The 24,823-nt window shown below is 46.1% G+C and overlaps 1 protein-coding gene across 2 annotated transcripts in view; it reads left to right on the top strand.

The window, feature by feature from the left end:
- Nucleotides 1-24,823, top strand: part of MCC (MCC regulator of WNT signaling pathway) — a 360,524-nt gene that overhangs the window by 252,504 nt on the left and 83,197 nt on the right. For both annotated transcript variants that reach the window (XM_082836200.1, XM_082836201.1), the window contains 2 exons: nt 6,304-6,446; nt 16,037-16,179. In XM_082836200.1, the coding sequence (XP_082692326.1) occupies nt 6,304-6,446; nt 16,037-16,179 (286 nt within the window). The remainder of the gene's footprint in view (nt 1-6,303; nt 6,447-16,036; nt 16,180-24,823) is intronic.

The raw sequence follows: 24,823 nt of genomic DNA, 5'->3' as shown, positions 1-24,823 counted from the left end.
GGGCTGCCCTGGGGATCTCAAAGAGGGTGGGGAATAGGGCACAGGTTAATTTGGTTTAAGTATCTACCCTCCCAAATCAAACAGATGCTCAGACCTGCGCATGCGATTTGCACCAACACTAAACACCTTCTGGGGGAACAGCCTGGTGGGAAAGTGGCGAAGGTTATATACGGTACCGATTTGATGCTTTCAGCATATTTTCTTTGCGTTTAATACCAGCAATTATTTTCAGTACCTGCATTTTTGAAAAGTACTACAGAAGGAGATATATCAGAACAAGCTTCTGAGCCCCTTTGAAGTTGGTCAGTAGTAATACAGTACACCTTCTATTTCTCAGCTCTCTATCTTTAGATAGCAAGTGTTCTGAATTTTCTACGGCTTGACTTTTAGGAAGAAGACAAATATAGTTTTCATTAAATGTAACGGAGAGAGTGTTTTCTTTAATCTTTCTCTTGTGTGAGATACTTACAGAGGTAGTATGGATGCCTTCTCTTTGCCAGGATCTCCCTCCCCCCATTCCTTCCTTATTTGTTTATACTCTTCGGTACAGTGCTCTAGCTGTTTGGTTTTGTCCATGACGTTTCCATTTGTGCTGAGCCTCTTCGTTTAGTTGGCTTGGTTCCCCACCCTACCCCTCAGGAGAACCTGGGCAAGGACTTCGAATGAGGGTAGAAATATCCTGGGTGGTATTACTGGTGATCCATCCAGTGTGACCCTGAGAAAGTAGCGTAACTTCTTAGCGTATTTTAAAAGGGAGCGGTGCCGACCCTCTTCCCACGATGGTTGAGAGGGTTAACGAATGAATGATGGCATTGCATTTTTCAAGAATGGAGTTTATAATACCCTTAGGTTTGACAGCTGAGACTAATGTGATGATTAAAGATCAGTGGCCTCTGTGGAATAAGATAAAACCCAGTGAAGAACATTAACAAAGCCATAAAGCTTCTTAGCATCACCGCATTACACAGGGTTTTTCCAACAAGGGCTCAAGTTCTCAGGCCGGTCTGTCTCAAGGCTGACTCACAGTTTTATCCCTGGATTGCACCAATTGCAGAGATGAGCCTAAAGGGTTTTATTCTTAGTGGTTGTAATGATGATATTGCTTGCTTTTATTGAACATTTTTGCACATAGGCAGTTTCACTCCTTTATGTGGCTTGAGACAAGTATTTATATAGATTTTAAATTTGCTTCATCATCATGATAGGAGAGTGGAAACCTAGAGAAAAAGCTCAGGGTATATATTAAGCTCCAGATGAAATTCAGGAAAAGCAAAATTCCATCCTATCTAATCCCAATCTCTTTTTTTTCTTTCTTTGCCTTTCAAACTGGAAGTCTGTAGTTGCAGGAGAAATCCAGCTTCCTAATGATAGTGACCTCCAGAAATTCATGGCAGGCAAGATGCTGCAAGCCCAGGCTTTCTGGCTTTGCTGTACTGTAGGATCAGTCAAAAATGCAGTATAGGTTGGAGGACCCTGGGTAAAATTCTCTGTAATAATAGAAGAAAAAAAAAGCAGTAGCATGTTGCTTAAGACCATTTCTTATTTTGCTCAGCTGAAATTATGTGAGCTGTTTCTATACAGTAAGGAGGCGAAAGTAATCCCTCATCTGCAAGTTTTGCTAGAAGAAGCCGCCATTGCTTTCTGTTCAGAAAGTTGTTGCTGAGTCATTGACTTTGGTAGCTAAAGCTGGCTTGATGGGAGCTGGAGGGACTTAGAATTTCCTGCTTTATACCCCCTTATGTCTGCTTTTCTATTTCGGTGCTCCCAGGGGGTTGGGGAGAGAGCTATTGGGGTTTCTTAACTCTCCTCTGGTATTGTAAGGCATAATGTTCATGTTTCCTGGAGTTCACCAGAGGTGGTGCAGGGTAAGAGACCAAGGGGGGATCACTCTGATGCCACGTGAGGTCTTTAGGTAAATGGTAAGGAGGAGTTAAGCCCACAGCTCAGGGAGCTGGAAGGGAGTAGAGGCGAGAAGGCTGTGGCTACAACAGCCTCAGCCCCTTGATGGCATACACAGGACTCTGAGGGCTTTGCAGAGCATTCTGTTCGCTATCTGGGTTTTAAGAAATAGTCCCTGTGCATTTGCTCTGTTTTCATCTATAAAGTGGTTGTATCGTCAGGATATGCAATGATAACAAATAACCCCAAATGTTCAGTGGCTTAAATTATCAAAGGTTTATTTTTTGGCTTCTTGCTGGGAGCTCACTGGAACTGGTAGGAAACTCTGCTGCACTGTCCTCACCCAGCCTCCCAAGCTGATAGCCTCTACTCTCTGGAGTGTTGCCCAGGGGAAGAGAATATGGGAAAGCCTGCAGAAGCACTTAAAGGCTTCTAGGCAAAAATGGTGTATATTCACTCATATCTTGCTGGACAAGCAAGTCACATGGCCTTATTCAGCTTCATGGGGGAGGAGAAATATTCCTCCACGTGCATGGATGGAGGTGAACCAGAGTCTTGGTAAACGCCTCTGCAGGCTGCCACCTGGGTGCTCGTGCTTATGAGATGTGCATCCCTTACGGTGGTCCTGGCGGTGCCCCACATACATAAGAAAATACTGGAGAAAAATGAACACCATTTGAAAAAGGATCTTGTTAATGGATTATGAAAAAGTGGATGTCTTTTTATCATTCTTTAAAATTTTCTATAATGTACTTAAAGTTGTAACTTAAAATTGAAAAATTTGGGCAAACGTTAAGTGGTAATAGGAGTGATACTCTTTGTCCTGTTTGGTTGTCATTGTTATATTACCTTCTTAAATGAGGCTTTACTGGAATACCTGCCCATAAGTGACTCTCATATGGAGGTGCAGTATACAGCTTGACCTAGCCTGTGTCCTTGTGAAACAGAATGCCGGAAATCACATAGCCTCCTGGGTTAAAAAACGCTCTCGGAAACTCGGGTTAGTGAGAGGCGTGGGCAGTGTGATACTTGAACTGGGCCTCATTTTAATAGGCCAGTCCTGCTTGTGTGGGAGGCTGCCAGGGCAGGAAGGCACTGATTGCTCACAGAATATGGCTCTGTCTGTCCTGGGTGCTCCCCACTCATCTGCCACTTTTAACACATTGATGTGCCCCATTCCTGGGCTTGGTCTTGTGCAGTTTAACGGGAGCTGTTTTACAAGAGTGGTTTTTTGAGTTCTTTAGGCTCCTGCAGGTGATGGCTTGTTTCGTCCTGCACTGTTGCCCTTGTGGGAATTGATGCACTTCTCCCGGCACCACAGCTTGGAAAAGCTCAAGGGGTTTCTTCATTCAGCTTGGAGAGCAATGCTTCCGCTCAGCTTTGGCCGGGCATGATGAGTGTGCATGGAATGGGTGAAGCGTGTTTAATGAGATACCTCAAGGGGATTTTGGTTTGTAACATCAAATCAGCTATGAGCTACGTCCTGAGCTATGTCTTCTCGGTCATTCATTGATCTGGAGGCTAGGAGTTTCGATAATTATTTTCCAGTATTCTCTTTTCACTGGGGAAAGAATCTCCAGGGCACCATTCTATCATCTCTTCTTCCCCCCCACCCCTCCAATTCTGTCCATGTTTCTTATGCACCAGCAGAGGAGTCTGCTTGGAAGCTGCGACCACATTTCCCTTCAAGGTAGGTGTCATAGTGACCCTCCCTATGGCACCTAGCACCGTATCATAGTTTAGGAAATCAAGATATATCTATTATTTAGAGGAAGTATTCAATTATAGAGGCTTCCCACCATTGTGAAAAAACATACATATGGAAAAATATAGGAATGTAACCTTTGCCTTCAGCTGAGAAGTTTTTTCCTCTAAGACGTTCTTGTTGCTACTCCCAGATGAACTCCTAAGTTCCAAGTAGACATTATGAATCTTTTTTATCCTTTCAGCTGCATGCACTGTTCTGTCTGACTGAATTGTCGGGCTTCCTGTTGAGTCTTGTTCATACTCATGCCCTCCAGGCGGACCTTCCAGTTAGAGGCAGGGGGAAGATGGTACGACACCAGCTCTCATGCTCTCGTTATCTGGGTACCAACCATCTGATCTCCCTGCAAGCCAGGCAGCCCCACAGGAGCTCACCTCTCAGATAGCTCCTAACAGCCAACAGGGACACCTAGAGTGGGCTTGGTGTTTATCAGTTGATCCTGTGCCTTTCTCTTGAATAAACACTTACGCATCTTCATTTTTAAGTGGATTTTGCAGTTTCTTGTCTGCCTTGGTGGTGGCGGCGGCCTGTTGACCTGTAAAGACTGAAGGAGGAGGAATAAGTGGGGAATTTCAGGGAGAATGAGAGCTCGTGGAGTTTGTAAGGGGAAGCGTTTCACAGCAGTTTATAGCCCTAGAGAACTGAATATGGGAAACCCCAGAGCGGGAACCAGCAAGATGACAAAGTAGTAGGAATCATGGCATCCACAAGATCAAGGTCAGACCGGGCATCATCTCATAACTATTGTAAGATCTGGAACTGCTGACCTTCGTGAGAGCGTCAGCTAGATACGCACATACACATACTACACACATGCAGCTGCATGCGTGCACATGTGCGCACACACACTCACATACACAATTTGAAGATGGGAAAAAAAGACCAGTGATAAAAGCTCATAGATGTTCTGCGGGGATGGAGAGAAGCAGTATTCTGCTTATGGAGAGAAATAAGAAGCTTTTTCATTTACTGACAGGTACTATCTGTGAGACACTGTCATTTTGTGGACTTCTGTTGTTCCTCTTAAAGTGTGATGGATCACAGGTGAAAAGGCATAACTTCATGGGAAGAGTATTTGTGGCCTGTCAGGGTTTTGCTCTGGTTAGGAAAGCTTCCATGTAGATGGGACTTTCACTTGTCCTTCCTCCTGGCCTCTGGTTCCATTTACTTCCTGTGTGTTGGACCTTGAGTGGAGGTTATTTGATGTCTTGGGTTGTCACTAAGAACAGAAGTTCACATCACTGTTTCTCTGAAAGTCACCATCTCACAAAGGTCTGTGGTACAGGTTCCTCTCCAGTCTTATTTCTGGAGCTCTGAGCAGCTCCCAGGAAGTTACTATATTCATAGTGATCAAGCTGCTGTTCATAGGTATGGTCCCTGCCGTGATTTATACCAACGTATTTATCATACTTTGCTGAGTACTTCTGTTTCAGGTAGCAGTCTGTTTTGAAGGCTTTGTGTCCCTGCCCAGTAGCTTCTGGGTTACACCATTGGAACCCTGGCAGATTTAGGGACGGGGAGGACATTGGACGTGGTGGGTGAGAAGCCTTACCTTGCCCGCCTGCCCCCAGCCCTGAAAGTGCAAAGCTGGCAAGTACGTGTGGCTCTTGGCGTTAGGAAAACCTTGCCGAAAATGAAGTTAAAATTCCTCCACTGGACAGGAAATTCATCAGGACTGAATGCAGTAGACAGGGGCAGAAGGTTGACTCCTTGTTCTGTCACTGACTAGTGTTCTATTATTATGTAAATGAGATTAAATGTACAATGACTGGTTGGGGGTTAAGGAGGAGGGAGAGAAGTGAAGATGAGCAGGTTCCTTAGGATTTAAACTCAAGATGCAAAAATGTTTTTATAGCATCTGCTGCTTCTTAATCCTTCAAATGCTGAGCAAGGGAAGCTCCTCGGCTTCTTGAAACGCAGCAATTTATTCGTCCCATCGCACGCCTAGGTCACCCACGGCGAACCAGGCTGTGTGCCAGGTGCTAGGGTGAAGTCATGAAAACACCTAGCCCCTGCCTTCCCGGAGTTTACAGTCTAGTAGGAAAGGATATTGGAAAACATTATGTGTGCAGATAACCAGCCAGGTAAGAAATGGTGTCATACAATTTAGGATTATTTGCTTGAAAAGTGGCTGAAACATACCCTAGCAAACTTCAGCAAAAAAGGAACGAATTGGTAAAAAGGAAAAAATGAGCAGCCATAAAAGAACTTGGGAAGAAAGCTCTGGGGATAGAGGTAGCAGGAACTGGAGGGCAGTCTCATCAGGACCCTCAGTCAGGTGAAGTGACAGCATGCAACTTTAGATCCATTCGCTCAAGATTCAGATTCCAAAAAAAAGGTATCTGCCCACTCTGTGGCTGAGGATAAACAGGAGGTGTGGATAGTGTGCAATGGCAGAGGGACCTTTCCCCAAAGAGCAAGTGAGAGCTAGAAAGGTAAAAAGACTCAGATGTGCACCAGGGGCTCTGTGAAGTTCAGCTATTGTGTCTTCTGCGACTCATGGCCAATGCGCAGGTGTATGTTTATTTAGGGCATACTCAACATTGAGGTTGTGATGGTTTGAGGCCATAAAACTTAGAATCACTCACCTGTAGGTGTGTCAACTCATTAGCACTTCTGTCTTGTTCTCTCGATCCCAGTGCGAGCAGTCCCACCTCATGAGAGAGCATGAGGACGTCCAGGAGCGAACGACGCTTCGGTACGAGGAACGCATCACCGAACTCCACAGCATCATTGCTGAGCTCAATAAGAAGATAGACCGTTTGCAAGGCACCACCATCAGGTAGTCAGCTCCAAGTCAAGGCGCCCTCTCTGCCCGTCCGGGTGGTAACCTGGGTTTCGGATTTGAAGTCACCCCTATGAATTATAACAATGTTTTACTTGGAACTAATATTTTTACAGTTGATAAGTGTTATCTCTTTACTTTGTTAACCATGTGCTTTCCCGTCCATTATTCTCTTCTGACCTTGATCCTCGTGGTAACCCTGAAAGGTAGACAGGGTGGGAGTTGTAATCCTCAGTTGACTGATGAGGGGAGGCTGAGTGAGATGCTTTACCAACAGGTTGTAAATGGAGCCTCTTCTGTCTTAGAGAGCAGCATCCCTACCAGCCCTTTTTTTTTTTGTGGTATACGGGCCTCTCACTGCTGCGGCCTCTCCCGTTGCGGAGCACAGGCTCCGGATGCGCAGGCTCAGCGGCCATGGCTCACGGGCCCAGCCGCTCCGCGGCATCTTCCCGGACTGGGGCACGAACCCGTGTCCCCTGCATCGGCAGGCGGACTCTCAACCACTGCGCCACCAGGGAAGCCCCCTACCAGCCCTTTTATTCACCAGGTCTGTTCTAAATATACAAACTCAGTGCATCCCTTGGGGATTTTGAAAGATTCATGAACGTGGCTTTTAACTAAACATCACATATGCTTCTAGATAATCTAAAAAAATTTTGAGCTCACTTGAAGTTGACTCACCAACATTGACGTAGCCTCGTACAAACTCCTAAGGCGGGCAGTTGGGGAGGAGCGAGATTGGATCTATCGCGTTATTGGTGGAAAAGCTGGGGCTTAAAAATGTTAAGTGACTACTTTGAAGTTACCCTTAAGAGAGGGCAGATAGAGATGGAGTTAGAACCCACAGTAGCTCTGCCTTTACTCAGTTTTCTTTCCGTAAAAGTGATTGTTGGGGATTCTTCCTTCCTTGCTCATCAATCAGCTGACCCCTAAGTCTCCTGCACACAGCACTTAGTTGGTGTGTCTGCCCTGCTGTCCACAAGAGGGGTTTGCCTTAAGTGACTTACTGAGCCAAGGAAGAGAACTTTTATCTTCCTGCCCATGCTGAGGGAATAGCCCTCAGGAAAACAAATGGTTAGCATCAACTTTTATGGAGAAAGAGTGCTTTGTACTCTGCCTGTTTGTATAGGCCTCAATTAAAACAGTTTTAGAGGCAGCTTCTTTAAACTCTCCCTCTGCAAGTCCTGGGTTAGAAGAAACTTTGGATGCATTTTGTTCCAACTCTGAGAGTTACAGTGATGATGGGGCTACTTGATGAGAGTACTGGTGGGCCTCTGTTTCAGGGCAAAGTTGTGGAAAAATTTGCACTGAATTGGAGGCACACAATACATCTCATATTCCAGTTTAGAACCTCAAGCCTTTTAAATTGTATACTGGTCTTCAGAGTGATTGTAGGTTAGAAGAGCAGAGAAGAATTTTCAGCCCAAAGAAATGATTATAGCAGACTTTAAGGAGGCTGACAGAGTACACTGGCAAATTTGTAATTTCCATTAAAACATGCTGCACTTTTAAACACTTGAGAAGGTGAAGGCAAATGGACTCAGTGAGTTGTGAAAAAAATGCCTCACGCATCACCTAGAAAACTCAATTTCAGGATGTTTAAATTGAATATAATGGCCAAACTCCTTCATGTTAAAATACAGTGAGCTGCTTTTTTTTTTAACATCTTTATTGGAGTATAATTGCTTTACAATGGTGTGTTAGTTTCTGCTTTGTAACAAAGTGAATCAGTTATACATATACATATGTCTCCATATCTCTTCCCTCTTGCGTCTCCCTCCCTCCCACCCTCCCTATCCCACCCCTCTAGGTGGTCACAAACCACTGAGCTGATCTCCCTGTGCTATGCGACTCCTTCCCACTAGCTATCTGTTTTACGTTTGGTAGTGTATATATGTCCATGACACTCTCTCACTTTGTCTACAGTGAGCTTCTTGAGCATAAACATTTATCGGTGCCTTTTATTTAAAGGCAGATTGCATCTGTACAGATGTCACATTAAATTCTGCCAGTTTTCATTATGTAAATGCGCGAGCCCCTCCTCGAGGTGGGGACTCCCTGCAAGGCTGGAAGACTAGCAGACATGTGGGCCAGTAAGGCAAGGCTCTTCTTGTCCTCTGAGCTCTAGTAGCCAAGGTATCTCCCAGCCTCCATCACTCCAGGAAATTGGTTTGCTCTCAGGTCCTGAGATGCGATAATAGACCCAGTGCAGGAGGAGCCAGATGCCTTGGACGAACTCTAACTGCCCTGGCATATCCAGGCTATAGAGAATTGTCATGCTAATCAGGTACATTCCTGGCACCTTATAGACTTTCTTGTCACTTCAATCCGGGCCTGAATTAAGAATTTATTGGAAAAGCTGAAAAATCATCAATAAGGGAATGGTTTATGATATATCCACATTTAAGCCATACTGAATTACATAAGAAAAAGATATGACAGTCTCATAGTTTAAATTTTTTTTCTCACGTCACAATCAGAGAACCAGGGACCTTCTGTGACTGCCCTAGAAGACTCTCCCATCTTTTATAGCCACAGGGCTACTGTAGTCAAGAATCAGACACTGCAGGTTGCTGAATTCCAACATAAGTTGAATTCAAAGCCACATCAGATCTCTGAGGTTAAAGGTTAAGCACTGATAGGAAAAGATGAAGTGGTGAGAATTTAAATGGACACATTTGGATAGATTCAAATGAATCAAAATGCCTAGAGCCTGCAAATGCCACTGAATTTCCCCTCCTGCAGAAGCAGTCCCACTCCCAGTCTGATAAAGTTAGTCCTACCTTGCTTGGAGACTGTAGCAATCCGATCCCAGGTAGAGGGTACCAGATACATTCATACCTCACCGACTACTCCATTCCTCTTTATCTTTAGGCCTAAAAGTAGCTAAATTCAATCATGCCCCAGGGGAATAAGTAGAGAATCCAACCTTGGAAGATACAGTTAAAATATGTAAGAGATTTATAAGATTTTATTCATTTATATTCACAGAAACTTGAGAAGAATATGTATGGGATTAGGGCCTAAGTGTTCTAGACCAGGGAGGGAGGGATATAGTGTTCGACTGATGGTGAATTTATTGATACAACTGTTGCTGTCGGACATTCTGGATGTAGTGTGTTAGCTCCAGCAGTTTGATTAAATGAAAACTAGAGTCATTGGAGGATTACATTAAATAATGTTGAACTGCCAGAACTTCCCTAGTATAACATAGGAGTCCGGAGGCTGTGGGAGTCGGGAATGTTGGGTGGGAGCTGACGTCATTAAAATGGGGTCTTTGATGCCACTTCACTGCTGGAGTCGGTTTGGGCTTGTCTCTTGTACTGGTCCACAGGGCTGCAGTAGGAATCAAAATGATTCGACCCGTAGAGATTTTTGATAATGGCTAATTGATCACGGAGTCTCCAGGATGACTAGACTGCATAATTTCTTGCTTTTTTATGTATATATGCCATTTCCTTTTTATTCTCTTACTTTCTCCTCTTATATAAGGTGAGTTGGTATCGGTGAAGCTTAGCATTTAATAGTTAGGCTACGTGATACCTAGGTGAATTTGTCATTAAACTAGAAGAGGAAGGCTCACCTAACAAGGGATATAATTACCGATGGGACGTTGGGTCTCCCATTTTGATGAGAAGGTGAGTACATTTACATTTGAACGAGGGATAGTTACAGAAGCTTGATGTCATTGCTATTGCAATTTGGAAATTTAAGTACGTGTGAGAGGATGTGTATGGTTGTCAAGTAGCCAAAGACAGTAGTGTGGATGGATGTTGTAGACAGTACTGTAGACAGCATGAAGGATGTTGTCTGGCACCTGACCATTCCCACCCCTTCTCTCTACTCGCCGCCAAATCAAAGAAGATTGACCCTGGGGACTACTTCCCAAACTCCCTTAACAGCTGGGCTCTGGGATACAGTTTTGGTTCTGCCAGTGAGATGCATTCACCTGGATCTGGAAGGCTGAAAGGAGGTGGGAGCCATCGTCCCTCAGGCCATAATGGTGGCAGCTGACATACAGGCTTTGGTGAACATGAGGTCCTGCATTGACTGGCCTGACCCTGGAGCTGTGGGCAGGTGTGAAGGCAGCAGCAATTTCCTCATCCTGGAGGGGACCACAGCTCTGATGGCAAATCTGACGGCCCCGGGTGGCCTCCACCCACCCTTCTCTTCTCTAGTCCTTCCTTCCGATGGTTTTGTAAGCACGCAACTACCTAAATTAAATCCTACTTGAAACACCCAGAAGAGTTTGTTTTCCTAACTGAACCCTGCCTAATGTGTCCTAAATCTCATCTGCTTGGAATAAACACTGAACAGTTTGTATTTATGGCCTTCTAAAAATTTTTTATTCATGAATATTTTAAACAAATTGGATCACATAGCACACACTGTTTTGTAATATGTGCTTTTTCACCTAACTGTTTGTTGTGGCTCTTTTTTTAAGGCTCATCTGACTTGGGGGGATTATATAATGGGATGGGTAAAATGGAAAAATACGTCAGTAGCTCACTTTGGATCTGGGGGAGGAAAAAAGATGTCTAAGCAAATTGAACATGAGATCTTTGTTTCCCAAGGAGATTATTTTCTTTTCCCAAAAGCTGCTCTCATAACATCCACCTTTCACTGCCAACTCTCATGAGTAGTTCATGATTTCTACTTCATTTCCCATTTGCTTGTTAGCCCACAGCTGTCTGGCTTCTGACCCCAACAGTTTGCCAAAGCTCCCTCTGCTATGTACTGAATTGTGCCCCCCACCTCCAGTTCACATGGTGAACCCCTAGATATGACAGCATTTGGAGATGGGGCCCTTTGGGAGGTCATTCGGTTTAGTCGAGGTCATGAGGATGGGGACCACATGATAGGATTAGTGAGTGTCCTTATAAAAAGAGATGGCAGGGCTTCCCTGGTGGCGCAGTGGTTGAGAGTCCGCCTGCCGATGCAGGGGATGCGGTATCATGCCCCGGTCCGGGAGGATCCCACATGCCGCGGAGCGGCTGGGCCCGTGAGCCATGGCCGCTGAGCCTGCGCGTCCGGAGCCTGTGCTCTGCAATGGGAGAGGCCACGACAGTGAGAGGCCCGCGTACCGCAAAAAAAAAAAAAAAAATCTTTGTTCTTTAAAAGAATGATGACCATTTCAGGGCAAGTCGGCCTTTAATTGCAAAAGAGGCAGAATGTGTTTCAGAAGACAGACCACACACTCAGGTAGACTGGGCTAGCTGGACATAGTTGACTGACAGTTACCAAGGTAGGCAGATGTTCTTCTGGGTCTTGTTCATCAGTCACTCCAATCCAGTGACAAGGCATGAATGTGCACCCCAAAATAAAACAGGTATAGAGACTGCTACTGAAGTTAATATTTTTATCAACTGCTGCTGATTCCATAATACTTCAGCTCAAGGTCTAGAAAGCATGATAAGAATTATACTTTCATTGACTTTTTCCTTTTCTAATTAGATCATTTCACCCCTAGCTAATAATGAGAAAGAATCTTAAAAAAAAAAAAAAGAAATCTTTTCTTTAGGCCATCATATTATTGTTTTGTTGGTAACTAGATTTAAGAATTAGGCTGTGCTGCTAACTGGTTGTATAGTCTTAGGTAAGTCGCTTAGCCTCTGGAAGCTTCAGTGGTCTTATCTGTAAAACAAAGGTATTGATCCTGTCTTAGGTGATCACCAAGATCCCTTCCAGTGTGCCAGTCTGTGACTTGTCTGCCTCTGCTAGTTACGTAGGTGTGTGTACAATCTAATCCCTGCCCCCTTTGGAGCGTTTTTGGGTTTTTTTGTTGTTAAGCTAGTAGCGAGCATTAATCATCGCAACTCGAAACTAAGCAACGTGGAAGCACTTCACAGATGCTTCGAAGTAAATGAAATAATGTACATTTAGAATCCTGTGAGATGATCCTTTATGTTCCGAAGAAAAACACCTGAGAACTTTGTAATTCCATAATTAGGAAACTGCCACAGTAGCATACAATTAGCAACATTTATCACTTCATCAGAGCTTCTGTTTTTTTTGACTTAAATTGATCACTTCTTGGACCTTTTCATATTTTCTTCCTTTTCATCACTGGCATTAGCAGTTAGTGTTCTTGGGGGAGGCATTTTTTTCCCCAAAGTAATAAGATGTCACTTACCAAGAGTTACCATATACACCATGGAAGGAAGCAAGCAATAAAGTCACTTTGAGATGCAGGTGCTGTGTCATTTGCTAGACACCCTGCCCAGCTAGGTGATGCCCTGCTGTGCAGAACAGCCTTAAAAACACATCTCAAATTCTTGCCTTTGTAAAACTTCCATGGATCAGCAGGGTGTTTCTGACTTCTTGTTCCATTTCTCTGGATGGACCAATGCTTCTGAATAAAACAGTAGAGAGAGAACCCCCAGCATCAGTCTTCTGCAAATGCTGCAGTCCCAGATTGACTGTCGACTTACAAAGGGCCCGGAGACCATTGGCTTTTGTCACTTTCCAGTCTCAGATTCCAATCTCCTTTCAGGAACGATGCCGATAAGGATGTTCAGGAGATGACGAAGATACGCAACTCCAAGATTTTTTACCAAGTCCGCTGGAGAAACAGGGTTGCACAAATTTTCTCATGTTAGGTTCAGTTTAACCTTTTTTTTTTTTTTTTTTTTTTTTTTTTTAATTGCGGTACGCGGACCTCTCACTGTTGTGGCCTCTCCCGTTGCGGAGCACAGGCTCCGGACGCTCAGGCCCAGTGGCCATGGCTCACGGGCCCAGCCGCTCCGGGGCATGCGGGATCCTCCCGGACCGGGGCACGAACCCGCGCCCCCTGCATCGGCAGGCAGACCCCCAACCACTGTGCCGCCAGGGAAGCCCCAGTTTAACCTTTTAATGCCTCATTTTTGGGACACAGAAATGCACGCGATCTTCTCACAAGGTTGCTTTCTACCTCTAACTACTGTTTACGTTGTTTGTTTGTGTTGTTTTGCACTGTAACCTTCATTATGATTACCATAAGGGGGAACCTGAACCATGGGTGGTACGTGCTCACCTCAGCCTCTCCCTGTGAGCTCAAAAACACAGACCATCTGCGCGTCCCTGCTGCTTATTTTACCTGTTTCCATGAAAGTTCTCAGCAGTACTTACTCCTTCCTCTGAATTCCTCCATTTCACACATTTTTTCCCCTTTATTTCTGCCATCTAACCCTGATTATTTGCCTCCTTCAATACAATCAGTTCTCCTTCTGATCAAAATTGTCCGCTCAGCAGGTGGCCTGAGTGCTCCTCCAGCCTCATGGTTCCATCCTGCACCCCATTTTGGTTTCAGCTATCCCGAACCTCTATCCCAAGCTCCACATGTCCATGTTCACGTTCACGGGCCCCTCTGAGTCTCTGCGTGTGCCCTTGCACCCTCGTGACCCATCTAAAACCTGCTTGCCTTTAGACTCATCTTCAGTGCTGCTTCATCCAGGAAGTCTTCCCTGGTCACTGCACACCTGCAGCCCCAGATGCTCCTCCTGTGTCCGCCCAGAGCATCCTTCTTAGGTTAGAATTTGTTCTGAACATATTTGACTCCCAGAAGACAGCATCTGTTTGGTTTTTGCCATCCTATCCTCGTTTTGGTGCTCAATCCAATACCTTGAATGAGGATCCTTAGTTTGCATTTCATGACACTGAAAGCCTTCTGCCTAAGGTGACATTTCTAGTGTGGTATCATTCAGTCTGTGCTCTGACCTCAGTAAGGAATGTTTCCCTCAACAGCTTCCTTCTCCCACCCCTTCCCTATTCACTCCTTTAAAGTAATTTTTACAAAGCAGGAGATTGGGCAGGCACTGTGTGTTTTGGGGCCTGCCAAGCCAAGAGGGTTGAAGGTGGCTATGAAAGATTTTTCAAATGCCATTTATACCAGAGATACAGCGGCAGCATTTATCTGGCTTTTTTGGCTGGAAAACAGTTTCAGCCAAGCTGAAGCTGATTACATTGGCCATGCAACAAAGAATTTATTCATCATACACAAAATCTCCCCTTAACTAAAATCAGGGTTTTAACTGCTGATTGAAAGGAGAGCTGATGTATCAGGGCACAATTACCCTCTAGACCAAAAAGGTGACTCTTAAGAATACTTTTTAATTGTTTTCTTTCCTAAACCTAATTATTGTTGACTTTGCAGATGTCTAATAATTTAACTTATTCATAGAACGTTAACCTATATTTTTTGCCTTCACCACTCCCATTCTGATTTATATTTTGACTGTCTGGGGGTTTTCTATCTGTTTAAAGTCTTCCCAGATCTCTGTGTGGCTCTTATTAGAAATACTTTATAAAGCAGGGGCTCAGCTGAATTCCTTCCCTGAGAGGATGTTGATTTCTTGAGAGAACCAAGAACTCTGGAGAGTTCTTCCCGTTTCTCTAATTTAGATGTGTCTCCCTAGCTTCAAATGGCAGTTGCCTCTTCCCCAAGTTCCAATGAATACCACTCACCGTCTTGGTCCACCCAAAACTGTGGACATTCTGCCCACCCCACGCCCGGTTGTCAGCAACTTGAAGTGAATGCCAGGTTGAGAGAATTTCTTCTCTTCCTTCCTTTCTTCACAGACAGCCTCCCCCTGGGGCTGAGCAGGTACACCTGTGGACTTTCCAACCTCAGAGTTAAATCCCTTGACAATTTTCTTTTCTGGCTTACTTGCAAAATAAATGCTTCAAAGAGGGCTAATTTTTGCTCTGTCCATTTCTGTCTCCAGCGTGTGTGTGGTGTTTGTGGTGGTGTGGGGAGAAGGTCTGCTTGTGCTTTGAAATAGATATTACAATTTTGAGTTTTCTTAGCTTGCCCATAGCTAATTCAGAGACCAGAGGTTGTGAGGGCTCCATGAGAGGCTGAGAAGGCGGTGGGGTGTGCTTGTGCAGATGAAACACGGCTGCATTTCAATGTTGTCTTCCTGCTAGCAAATGCAAATTGGAGGAAATAGACCATTGTGTGGTATTCTCTCACTCGCTGATTCCATTCTTCTCCTCACCCCATCCTCCTTTCCTATCCCCTAACTCCATTTACTTCCTTTAGAGAAACTAAGTGTGATATTTCTCAGACATGCTGACCCATATGTACTTCTCGGAGCATTGGTTTTGATCTGCACAGATGAGGTGCTGGTTTTCTAGTCGCTGCAGCCTCAATACTCCTTATGTCCTCTTCCCAGAAGGAAACCCACCAGTGGGACCCTGCTGGTGATGATCTGAGCCACTCCTATTCACCAGACTTTTGATACTTCTCCCCACCGTGGCCTCAGTGCTAGTAGTCTCAGTTCTTTTTCACCTCAGAATTTGAAGGGGTGAAGAAATCTAATTTCTTGAGGAAATCTTTGAAAGGGAAAAGTTTCTGGTAGGCTGGTAGATGAACCTTGTTTGGTGTATAGGTACGGATGTTGACACAGAAGCAAACTTTCAGTTTCAAACGCTGACCGTAGATGTGCCCATCTATTTGGTCTGAGAGGAATCCTGATGCATGTGGCCCGGAGAGGAGACCTGTCTGTTTTCTTTCTGAGTGTCTTTATCTTGTCCTTAAAAGACATATTCTCTAGGGATTTGTCTTACGTCTCTGTCAGTGGAGGCTGACTTCCTTTTTTTGCCCTCAGGGAGGAGGATGAGTACTCAGAACTGCGATCAGAACTCAGCCAGAGTCAGCACGAGGTCAATGAGGACTCTCGCAGTGTGGACCAAGACCAGACCTCTGTCTCCATCCCTGAAAACCAGTCCACCATGGTCACTGCGGACATGGGTGAGTCTGCCCGCCATTACCACAAAGCCGGAGTTCGGTTTCTGGATTGTAACAGGAACTTTAGAAACACAAGGCAGCCTGAATTAAAATTTAATTAGTCGAGGAGCTTATTGAGTAGATGAAGGCACGTCCATTTCAGGTCTTGACATACTTCTTTGTCGGTCAAAATGGAACCAAAGAGCTGAATTCCCTTTCTGCCTTGTGATTCAAATATATGTCACCTTCTGCTTGAAAATTCTGGAAGTAGGGAACCAGTTAAAAAGGCTGTGGCAGGGCTTCCCTGCTGGCGCAGTGGTTGAGAGTCCGCCTGCCGATGCTGGGGATGCGGGTTCGTGCCCTGGTCCCGGGAGGATCCCACATGCCGCGGAGCGGCTGGGCCCGTGAGCCATGGCCGCTGAGCCTGCGCGTCCGGAGCCTGTGCTCCGCAACGGGAGAGGCCACAACAGTGAGAGGCCCGCGTACTGCAAAAAAAAAAAAAAAAAAAGGCTGTGGCAGTGTTCCAAGTTACAGTAAAATCTGAACTGAGATGGCAGGAATGGAAAGTGTGGAGTAAGTAGCGACATACCACAGTGGAAGAACCAATAGGTTTCAGCAACTTTGGGGTAAGGAGGAATCCAAAATGACTAACATGTTCATCCTGAATGACTAAGAGAATGATTATGTTCCTTAGTAAGGAAGCTTGGTTGAGCAATGAGTTGGGAAACTGATATATTATGTCTGAGGTTGTAGAGAAACGTCCATGTGGAAATACGTGGCACAGTGTGTTGGTACGGTGTGTTTTAAACTACAGGTTGTGGCCCATTAATGGGTCTTGAAATTATATGAAAAAATAAAATGTTTTTTAAATGAAATCAAATAGGAAAAAAACAATGACAGTATTGTTTCATGAAGCGTATTTGTTGGGAGTTTATATGTTGTAAGTTGCCAAGTGAAATGTGCCAACTATGGGTTGCAGTCGAAAGGTTGCAAAACCTCAGGTCTACTTGGAGATGCTTAACTAGATCTCTGGAGAGATTGGGGTTGAGGATAAAGGCTTTGAAGTTATAAGGTAAGGAGATCCCTATGGTTGAAAGGGTGTGGAGTCAAAATGGGGAGAGGCACTATATCTTAGGAAATGTTCATGCACAGGGCAGTGATGGGAAAAGAACGAGGAGAAGGAAGAGAAAGTATAGTACGATTTACAATAGAACTCAAAATTTCATTGGGGAGAGAGACTTTAATCAAAAATTAAACACTTATGTTTAATTATCAACCTATATACGTGCTATAACACCAAGAACATAGTACCGTGACAGTGTGTCAAAGGGATTCAGTTTAGGAGTTCCAGGATGGCTTCCTCTAGGAAGTAACATTTGAGCTGAGATCGGAGGATAAGTAGGAATTGAGTACATAAAAGAGGAAACGGCATTCAGGGGAGAAGGAAGAGATGTATTCAAGGCCGTGAGAAAAGGTCATCCTGTGTGGAGGGCACAGAGATGTGAGATGGAGGCTTGGAGAGGTAGGCAGGAGTCAGATGGTGCAAGATCTTATAGACCATGTTAGAGAGTCTGACCTTTATTCAAAGACCCACAAGAAACCACTGAATGATTTTAATAGTTGGGGGTCGGGGGAATGAAATGATCAAATTTGCATTTTGAATCAATTACTCTGTGGTGAAGAGAAAGAATCAGTGGATCAAGAGTGAATGGGTGGGCTTCCCTGGTGGCGCAGTGGTTGAGAGTCCACCTGCCGATGCAGGGGACACGGGTTCGTGCCCCGGTCCGGGAAGATCCCACATGCCGCGGAGCGGCTGGGCCCGTGAGCCATGGCCGCTGAGCCTGCGCGTCCGGAGCCTGTGCTCCGCAACGGGAGAGGCCACACCAGTGAGAGGCCCGCGTACCGCAAAAAAAAAAAAAAAAAAAAAAGAGTGAATGGGGGAGGCCAGCTAGGAAACTACTGCAAAAGTCTAGGTGGGCAAAATTGTTTATAGGATTGGGGTGGTGGCAGTTGAGGTGTGGAAAAGCAGATGAGTATAGAAAGTCGGCAAGATCTGCTAAAGGATCAGTAACAGGGTGAAGGAGGAAGTAGGCATGTGGGGATCTCCCGTAAGTGTCTCGTTCGCACAGTGGATAGACGGTAGGGCCAATCGCCAATATGAAAGCAGGAAAAAAGGACCAGGTAGTTTTGCTCTGAATTGTATTTTGTTTTACTTGGGGGAGGGTGGAGTAGGGTAGAGATCTTGTGTTTTGTTTGGGCATAAGTTTCAGGCATCTGGAGGTATCTGGGTAGAGATGTTGGGAAGGCAGTAGGTATAAATAAGCCAATAAAGGTCTGGCTGAAGAAAGCAGTTGGGAGACATCAGGCTGTTTGCAGGTAGTTACTGAAGCAATGGAAGTCGATGTGAAGAGCGAGAACTGCAGAGAGCTGGAGACCAAGCCTAGGGGGCCACCCGCTGAAGAGGAAACTCAGCAGCAGCTCACAGCAGGGATGCACCTCTCAGCTTTTCAGTCTCAGTTTAAATGCACCTCCTCCAAAAGCATCTTGTGAGCACCAGTCTGTGCAAGGCCCTGTGCTGACTCTCGCTGCCCCATTGGTTTCCTTCTTACTTCACACTGAAATTTCAAGCAATGTATTTGTATTTCTTTGCTTGGCTGATGCTCCCGCTAAACCCCACTGAGCAGAAGTATGTTTGTTTTATCTAGTAGTCTCTCTCCAGAGCCCACCACATGGCCTGGCACATAGTACGTGTTCAGAGATACTTGTTTGAATGAAGGAGTGAAGCAGTCACCCAATCCGTCAACCATTCAATCAGCTGAAGCTGTGAGAAGGAAATGAGGACAGCCCTGTCCACCAGCCAGTGGGGCAGAGAAGGCTCTAATAAGGAAGAAGGGGTCAGCAGGATGGATTGCTGCTAAGGCCGGATAAGATGGATTTAGCTACATCAAAGTCGCTGAGAGCTGTATACTGATACCAGCTTGAGCCAGACAGAAATGGGTTGAGGAGGAGGGATACCTCCCAGGCCTGGGGCCTTCGCTTTAGGCTGAAACGGCTTCCCTCACACTAACCTGAACCCAGACCCTGGGCCTTAAGTCACAACACACACAGACCCCTGCGATCAGCCCAGCCGTGGGCCCAAGTCCAAAGGGCTCAGCTATACCAGCATCAGAATCTCTAACCCTAGTGGCCCCGAGCTTCTGGACTCAGCCTTCCAGCCTTAGGCAGTCAGACGAGTGAGAGCAGCAGCTGAGAAGTTTCTGATCACTGCAAAGAGACATTCCTACATTCCTACACAGAAATGTCATTCATTTCTCTGGAATTGTTTTTTTATGAAATGAAGCAAGTGACCCACACTCCAACAAAATTTCTTAATCAAATAAGCTGGGGGAATGGAGGGCAAACCCCAATCAAGTGGGCCGGGCGTCTTCACTGCGGGGCATCTCAGGGTTCCAGCTGTGAGGGAGCATCTGTAGCCCGGGCACCCCACACAGGAGCCAGTGTCTGCTTGTCTGCACTGTGAGCTGGCTTTGTTTTCCCAGGTTGTTTATTTTCATCTTTTCCCTCAGTAAAAATACATGTTCATTGTAACTGGTGGTAGTATCATTCCTGACAAGACTGGGCTCCTGGGGGGGGAAGGGACCCTCTCTGCCCGATGCCTGTGTATGTTCTCTGTCCACAATAGGAGGCCTTCATTCATCTATGCAGCAGCTCACTGGGAGCTGTGCTGGAGACTGGGCACGTGAGACTCAGAACCTGCCATCAGATCACTCTGCTCCCACACTCAAATCCCTCACCCCAGAGTGACATCCCCGCTCCTTACCCTGGCCTTTAGGGCCCCCAGAACCTGGGCATACCCACCTCAGGCCTCATCCTCCCCAACTCTCCCTTTCCTTTTTTTTCTTTTTAAAATTATTTATTTATAGCTACTTTGGGTTGCCACGCGTGGCTTTCTCTAGTTGCAGTGGGCGGGCTTCTCATTGCAGTGGTTTCTCTTGTTGTGGAGCACAGGCTCTAGGTGCACAGGCTCAGTAGTTGTGGCTTGCGGGCACTAGAGCGCAGGCTCAGTAGCTGTGGCCCACGGGCTTAGTTGCTCCGTGGCATGTGGGATCTTCCCGGACCAGGGCTCGAACCTGCATCCCCTACGTTGACAGGTGGATTCTTAACCACTGCGCCACCAGGGAAGTCCCTCCCCAACTCTCCTGTTTTCTTCCCAGCTCTGGCCACACCGGCCTCCTTGCTGTCCCTCAGACCTGACCAGCATCTCTGGCCTCAGGGTTTCTGCATCCACACGTGCCTCTCTGATGCATGTCAGTCAGCTGTCCTCTCATCACAGGCCTTCCCCAACCCCCTGGTAGAGTCCTGGTGCTGTCACTCACTCTCACAATGCAGGTACTCCTTTCCCGTCCCTGCTTCATTTTTCTTCACAGCACTTAGCACTACCCAATGATACTTCGTGTTTGCATTTATTTCCTTATATATGTATCACCAGTCTTTGTTAGTCTCTTGCACTAGAATGCAGGTTCCATGCAGGCAGGGACTTCGGCTCTCCTGTTTACCGAAGTAACAGTGCCCGCTCGTAGGAGGCTCCCAGATATGTGAGGAACAGTGAACACCATCTTGGAGCTCATGGTTCTTTGGAGTATGCAAAGGAAACATGGAATGACTGGCAGTGGGACCACAAAAGGAGGTGGGCAGGGGCCCCTAGCGACACCCTCAAGTGGGAGCATCAGAAGACATGGCCAGTAGTCACATCTAAGCAGAAAGCTGTGGGATAAGTGGGAACGATGCAAGCAAAGAGCAGGGGGCAGGAGGAGAGTGCTGTGGGCACGGCCGGTACCTGCCAGGTCGCCGTGGAGGGCAGGCACCCGGGCAGCAAGGAGGAGGACCTGATGAAGGCCCCAGCTGAGCCCCGCCCCTGCGTGTTCATTGGCTGCATCTTCCTACTCCTGTGCCATTTTCCTATTAAATTGCTTCAGTAGGGAAAAAAGCTACCATTTATAAACACCATCACAGGAAATCATTAAAAAGCAGCCATTTCATTATGCCTGCTATATTTGCAAACTTGCATTAGCAACCCAGAGGTTTTCTTGAGCTGGATTTTATATACAGAGTTTGCTGCAGTATATTTGCCGATCTCCACTTAAGAAAACAGGAATATTCCCTTCATCAAAACGCACTTTTCTTTTGTTTTCAAACCCCACTCATCACAGCCTGGCTGCCCCCTCGATAAGCTGGCTCCAGGGTGCGGTCCTCAGAGCCTGGAGGGGTAAACCAGCAACTTAGAAAGTGTTTTGACTTACCTAAGCAGTCATACACAGCAGAAAGGTCCCGGTGGTGTCACACTGCATCTTAAAATAAATTGCATTACCTCTGTTCAAACCTGGTCACATAATCGTTTGTAAAGTAAAGGTAATTAAGTAGACAAAGATAAGGTAGGAATTATGAGTTGGGATTTCTATTTCATAATTTGGCAGAGAGTTCTAGTTCAAAGGGAGGCTGCATATCATAACTAACATGCTTTGTTCACTGACTTTGTGCTGAGCATTTACATGCATCCTCATGTTCAATCCTCAGCCTTGAAGGAGGCCCTGTAACTCTCCTCATCTGTAAAACTGGGATGACAGAGTTCAGAGAGGGCAAGTCATTTGTCCAAGACCACACAGCTAAGCAGTTGTCTTTGCTTTTGCCGCCCGTGTTTCTATAGATGGCTTTGCTTTTACACACCCCTGCTTAAATGGTGAAGCATGCTTATGGATGGTGTGCTCTACTTACTGCCCTCCTTTGAGGTCTCTAGTACTGGTGGCAGAATTTAGGGAGCAGCTGTCTGATTACAGCACCTGGCTTACTAGCAGGGTGTTTGCTGTTCACTGAGATCTTGCAGATCTCTGTCTTAGAAACAACACCCTTAGACCAAACCATTCTGGGTGTTGCAGTAGAGCCGAACACAGATGTGTGTGAGATGGGCTCAGTGTTGCGTCATGCGTGTTAGCGTTTGTGGGGTGCACTCGCTCTAGCAGGCTGTCTTCCCAACTGTGTTCATGGAACAGCAAAGCTTGTCTGGAGCAACTGTCTGTAAACCAAACAAAATCCCTGATCTGATGGGCTTTCGCGCAGGCTGTGATGGGTTCTGCTCCTGTGGGTTGGTTTTGTTTTGCGGCACGCGGGCCTCTCACTGCTGTGGCCTCTCCCGCTGCGGAGCACAGGCTCCGGACGCGCAGGCCCAGCGGCCACGGCTCACGGGCCCAGCCGCTCCGCGGCACGTGGGATCCTCCCGGACCGGGGCACGAACTGCATCGGCAGGCGGACTCCCAACCACTGCGCCACCAGGGAAGCCCTGCTCCTGTGTTTTGAGATCTTTTCTGGTTTTAGGTGAGAAATTCTTATTTTTGTGGAATTTAGCAATGCTGAACTATTAAACCCTCAGCGAGGACAGGAAGCATATGATACCATGTTTGCTGGTGTGATCATTTAGATAGAGATTTCCTTCTTGTGCGTAGTTTTTGGAGGACAACCAAGGAAGAATTTACACGTGAAACCTGGCTATTTGGCATGACTGTGACTATGAAATATGTTTAATGTTGAAGCCAGATTTTCCTGGCTTAATGGCCCATGAGGCTTAAAGGCTTCAGGAGAAATCTTCCAAAGTGTCGAGCAGCCCCTCGCAGTGGGGACAAAGGGGGGTCGGGGCAGGGAAAGCAGTCCCGCCTTCTCTCAAAATGATTTCTGCAGAGTGGGAGGGAAGTGTTCACAACGGCAAGGCAGCCTGTCCAGAGAAAACTGGATTTTTGTTAGGAATGAGGCACTAAGTAGGCGGTTATATTCCAGCAGAGAATTTTTCGAGGAGAATCAGGTCATTGGTAACCTGATTCTGAAACTTTGAGAAACCAGTCCCCAGGTTGGAAAAGTTAGACAGGACTGAAGCTAGTACCCTGACTTGACGGTGGAACAGCCCAAGCCCTGTGTTGCTTTTGTTTTTCTTCTCCTTACTTTAACTGGGCAACTTAATTTATCCCAGGAGGTTCACGATGTTGGCCATCCCTGAGATCCAAGCCCAGGGAAGGCTTAGAAGTTTCGAACATTGACTCACAGGGGGCTCTCTAGGGAGACTGTGCGCTTCCTCCCGGGGATCTGAGCCTGGTCAAACAAGGCCTGTCTGTGAATGTTAGCAGGGCCGAGTGGCCAAGGAGGCTACCTCATATCATTCCAGAACTTTCCTCACAGAGTAACCAAGCTTGAGAGCGGGAAAGATTATGGCTCCACTTCACTTTGTGGTACTTTTGAAATATTTCCCTCAAATTCTACTGTTCGGTAATTTTTCAGCACCCAAAAGAGACTTAGAGTTTAAGATAGATACGGAAAGGCGTTGATCCACCACGTGTGCTCAGAATGAGCTGCCATGATTGTTAGGTTCATGCACTCCTTTCCTAAGATAAGCAGCCTTTATTTTCTAAGCAGACCATGTCTTCTCAGATTAGATTGTTTTTTGGGTTGTTTGGAACTCATGACATCTTTTTCCTTAAAACCAGTGTCATAGAGGAGTGTTAGCTGCCCAGACCAGCCCCGGAAGCCTACTTCGTCTACAATGGTAATAAAGTACGGACCTCACTAGTGTTACTGCAGCCCCACCCATTGCTGTGGACATTGTTTTCGTGCGAAGAGGTTCTGCAGACCACATTCGCATGCCACAAGCACATTTTCCAAGTTGATGATACTTTGTCAGTGAGCAGTCTAACAAAACTTGATACTTTTGGGCTTCCCTGGTGGCGCAGTGGTTGAGAGTCCGCCTGCCGATGCAGGGGACGTGGGTTCGTGCCCCGGTCCAGGAAGATCCCACATGCCGCGGAGCAGCTGGGCCTGTGAGCCATGGCCGCTGAGGCTGCGCGTCCCGAGCCTGTGCTCCGCAACGGGAGAGGCCACAACAGTGAGAGGCCCGCGTACCGAAAAAATAAAACAAAACGTGTTACTTTTAAAAATTAGCTTAGAAAAAGTCTTTCATTACCTTTACACATTCAACTCATGCGGTCTTTATCGAGTACGACTCCGTGCCCAGTGTTGTGAGCGTCTAGGAACACAAGGATGGATGAACAGAGTCCTTGCTCCCCGGAGCCAGACGTTGTAGGGTCCATGAGTCAGATAATAAGTAATTATGGGGAACGCGATGCCTCAAAGGAAGAAGTAAATACGAGACTATAGGTAATCGGGGAAGGCTTACTGGAAGAGCAGATTTTAAGGCAAAGCTTTAAAAAGAACCATGATGAAAAGAGAATGAGGGGCTTCCAAACTAGGCAGACACATCACCATTAACTGTGAAGTGAATGCCGAGCCCCAGGAGTAAGTACGTTTGAAGTTGGGACCATATTTTGGAGCAGATTCATTCTGGTAAATGCACGTTGCTTGGAATCAAAGGACCAGGGGAATATTTCTAACATCTAGCCTATTTAGCTATATTTTTATTTGGGTTAGGGTTCTCACAGGGGGTTCAACAAAAGTAGAGTCAGCCTTTAACACCGTATTCAAAATGAACCAACTCTGGTATGGTTTCTTGTGTACAGCACTGGGGATAGGTCTAATTGATCCTGAAAGAGGAAAACCAGCTTTGCCCACTAGTATGTATTTAACCAAGAAAGCACGCTGGTGAGGCGTCATTTCCATAGCCATGAATGTCCTC

This window comes from Leucopleurus acutus, assembly GCF_964270905.1.
Source record: "Leucopleurus acutus genome assembly, chromosome: 3".
Lineage (NCBI taxonomy): Eukaryota > Metazoa > Chordata > Mammalia > Artiodactyla > Delphinidae > Leucopleurus > Leucopleurus acutus.
This window is presented reverse-complemented; position numbering and strand designations above follow the sequence as displayed.